At 57.2% G+C, this 3,370-nt stretch overlaps 1 protein-coding gene across 1 annotated transcript in view; it reads right to left on the bottom strand.

Annotated features, from left to right (window-relative positions):
* Positions 1 to 4: 4 nt before the first annotated feature.
* SNX27 (sorting nexin family member 27) overlaps positions 5 to 3,370 on the bottom strand; it is a gene marked incomplete at its 3' end in the record, with an annotated part of 18,640 nt that continues 15,274 nt past the window's right edge. Inside the window, exons 6-7 of the mRNA XM_017839857.1 lie at positions 1,966 to 2,449; positions 5 to 79 (exon numbers count right to left, since the gene is read on the bottom strand). Of these exons, the coding sequence (XP_017695346.1) occupies positions 5 to 79; positions 1,966 to 2,449 (559 nt within the window). The remainder of the gene's footprint in view (positions 80 to 1,965; positions 2,450 to 3,370) is intronic.

Below are 3,370 nucleotides of genomic sequence, written 5' to 3'. Positions count from 1 at the left end.
CTTTCCCGGTTACCTTGCTGCACATCCTGTCATTCCGGCAGGAATTCTCGTTATCCTGGTCTGCCGCCTCCTCCTCCACCTTCGGGAAGGGAAGAAGAAACAAAAATTTGGGAAGAGGGACCACGAAAAAAAAAAAGGAGGGATGGGAAAAAAAATCGGGATCACGAGAAAAAGGGGGGAAAGAGGGAAGAGCCGGGAAGAGCTGGGAAGGATCCAGGGAATTCCTGGGGTTTGGGATCATTCCATGGAGCAGGAGGATCCTGGGAAGGATCCAGGGAATTCCCGGGATTTAGGATCATTCCACCAAGTGGGAGGATCCTGGGAAAGTGCCAGAATTCCCAGGATTTGGGATCATTCCACGGAGCAGGAGGATCCCGGGAAGGATCCAGAATTCCTGGGATTTGGGATCATTCTATGGAGCAGGAGGATCCTGGGAAGGATCCAGGGAATTCCCGGGATTTGGGGTCATTCCACGGAGCAGGAGGATCCTGGGAAGGATCCAGAATTCCCAGGATTTGGGATCATTCCCACAGAGCAGGAGGATCCCGGGAAGGATCCAGGGAATTCCCGGGATTTGGGATCATTCCATGGAGCAGGAGGATCCTGGGAAGGATCCAGAATTCCTGGGATTTGGGATCATTCCACGGAGTGGGAGGATCCTGGGAAGGATCCAGAATTCCCAGGATTTGGGATCATTCCATGGAGCAGGAGGATCCTGGGAAGGATCCAGAACTCCCGGGATTTGGGATCATTCCACGGAGTGGGAGGATCCTGGGAAGGTGGCAGAATTCCCGGGATTTGGGATCATTCCCACAGAGCAGGAGGATCCTGGGAAAGTGCCAGAATTCCTGGGATTTGGGGTCATTCCATGGAGCAGGAGGATCCTGGGAAGGATCCAGGGAATTCCTGGGATTTGGGATCATTCCATGGAGCAGGAGGATCCCGGGAAGGTGGCAGAATTCCCAGGATTTGAGATCATTCCCACAGAGTAGGAGGATCCTGGGAAGGATCCAGAATTCCTGGGATTTGGGATCATTCCACGGAGTGGGAGGATCCTGGGAAGGATCCAGAATTCCCGGGATTTGGGATCATTCCATGGAGCAGGAGAATCCTGGGAAGGATCCAGGGAATTCCCGGGATTTGGGATCATTCCCACGGAGCAGGAGGATCCTGGGAAGGATCCAGGGAATTCCTGGGATTTGGGATCATTCCATGGAGCAGGAGGATCCTGGGAAGGATCCAGGGAATTCCCGGGATTTGGGATCATTCCCACAGAGCAGGAGGATCCCAGGAAGGATTATTTTTTCCCAGGATTATCCCAAAAATTCCTACCTGGACAAAGCTCTTCCCAGGGTTATTTTTCCCAGGATTATCCCAAACATTCCCACCTGCTCCAGCCTTTTCCCAAGATTATCTTTCCCAAGATTTTCCCAAACATTCCCACCTGGACAAAGCTCTTCCCAGGGTTATTTTTCCCAGGATTATTCCCAAAAATTCCCAGTTGCCCCAGCCTTTTCCCAGGATTATTTTTCCCAGGATCATCCCAAACATTCCCACCTGCTCCAGCCTTTTCCCAGGATTATCCTTCCCAGGATTATTCCCAAAAATTCCCAGTTGCCCCAGCCTTTTCCCAGGATTATCCTTCCCAGGATTATTCCCAAAAATTCCCAGTTGCCCCAGCCTTTTCCCAGGATTCTCTTTCCCAGGATTATTCCCAAACATTCCCACCTGCCCCAACCTTTTCCCGGGATCACCCCCAACATTCCCACCCCGTGTCCCACCCCCGGATCCCCCCCTTCCCCCCCCCCCCCCCCCCCCCCCCCCCCCGGCCCCCCCCTTCCCCCCCCCCCCCCCCGCATTCCCAGGATTCTCCCAGACATTCCCAACCAGGGGGAGCTGTTTAAGGCCTCCGGCCCCCTCCGGAATTCCCGGATCCCAAGGAAAAAAGCGGGAATTGCCTCTCACCTCCTTGCGCCACTTGAGCTCGCAGAAGACGCGCTCGAAGCACTCGTGCATGTAATTGAACTGCGGAGACACGGAATTCCAGGGATTTGGGGCCCATCCCGGGGATGCAGGACAGGCCAGAGGGACCAGAGGGGAGCCAGGGGCGATCCCGGGGATCCTGGATGTGCCAGGAGATCCAGAAGGGATCCAGGGGTGATCCCAGAGATCCTGGATGTGCCAGGAGATCCAGAGGGGATCCAGGGGCGATCCCGGGGATCCTGGACATGTCAGGAGATCCAGAGGGGAGCCAGGGGCGATCCCAGGGATCCTGGACGTGCCAGGAGATCCAGAGGGGATCCAGGGAATCCTGGACGTGCCAGGAGATCCAGAGGGGAGCCAGGGGCGATCCCGGGGATCCTGGATGTCCCAGGAGATCCAGAGGGGATCCAGGGTGATCCCGGGGATCCTGGATGTGCCAGGAGCTCCAGAGGGGATCCAGGAGATCCTGGACGAGCCAGGAGTTCCAGGGATGATCCAGGAGATCCAGGAACAATTCTGGAGATCCTGGACAAGTCAGGAGATCCCAGGAGGAGCCAGGAGATCCTGGACAAGCCAGAAATTCCAGGAGCAATCCAGGAGATCCTGGATAAGTCAGGAGCTCCAGAGGGGATCCAGGAACAATCCTAGAGATCCCAGACAAGCCAGGGGATTCTGGGAGGAGTCAGGAGCTCCTGGGTCAATCAAGGAGATCCTGGAGAAGCCAGGAGATCCCGGACAAGCCAGGAGCTCCAGGGATGATCCAGGAGGTCCAGGGGCAATCCAGGAGATCCTGGACATGCCAGGGAATTCTGGGAGGAGTCAGGAGCTCCTGGGTCAATCCAGGAGATCCCGGACAAGCCAGGAGCTCCAGGGATGATCCAGGAGGTCCCAGGAGGATCCAGGAGCTCCAGAGGGGATCCAGGAGATCCTGGACAAGCCAAGGGGGCCAGAGGGGAGCCAGGGGTGATCCCGGGGATCCTGGATGTGCCAGGGGATTCTGGGAGGAGCCAGGAGCTCCAGAGGGGATCCAGGGAATCCTGGACATGTCAGGAGCTCCAGAGGGGAGCCAGGGGCAATCCCGGGGATCCTGGACAAACCAGGGGGGTCAGGGAGGATCCAGGGGCGATCCCGGGGATCCTGAACGTGCCAGGGGATTCTGGGAGGAGCCAGGAGCTCCAGAGGGGATCCAAGGAATACTGGAGGAGCCAGGAGCTCCAGGGATGATCCAGGTGATCCAGGAACAATCCTGGAGATCCTGGACAAGCCAGGAGCTCCAGGGATCATCCAGGAGGTCCAGGGGCAATCCAGGAGATCCTGGACATGCCAGGGGGGCCAGGGAGGATCCAGGAGATCCTGGACAAGCCAAGGGGGCCAGAGGGGATCCAGG

This window comes from Lepidothrix coronata, unplaced genomic scaffold, assembly GCF_001604755.1.
Source record: "Lepidothrix coronata isolate B3197 unplaced genomic scaffold, Lepidothrix_coronata-1.0 Scaffold518, whole genome shotgun sequence".
Taxonomy (NCBI): domain Eukaryota; kingdom Metazoa; phylum Chordata; class Aves; order Passeriformes; family Pipridae; genus Lepidothrix; species Lepidothrix coronata.
Note: the sequence above shows the minus strand (reverse complement) of the source record. Positions and strands in the feature narration are given on the sequence as shown.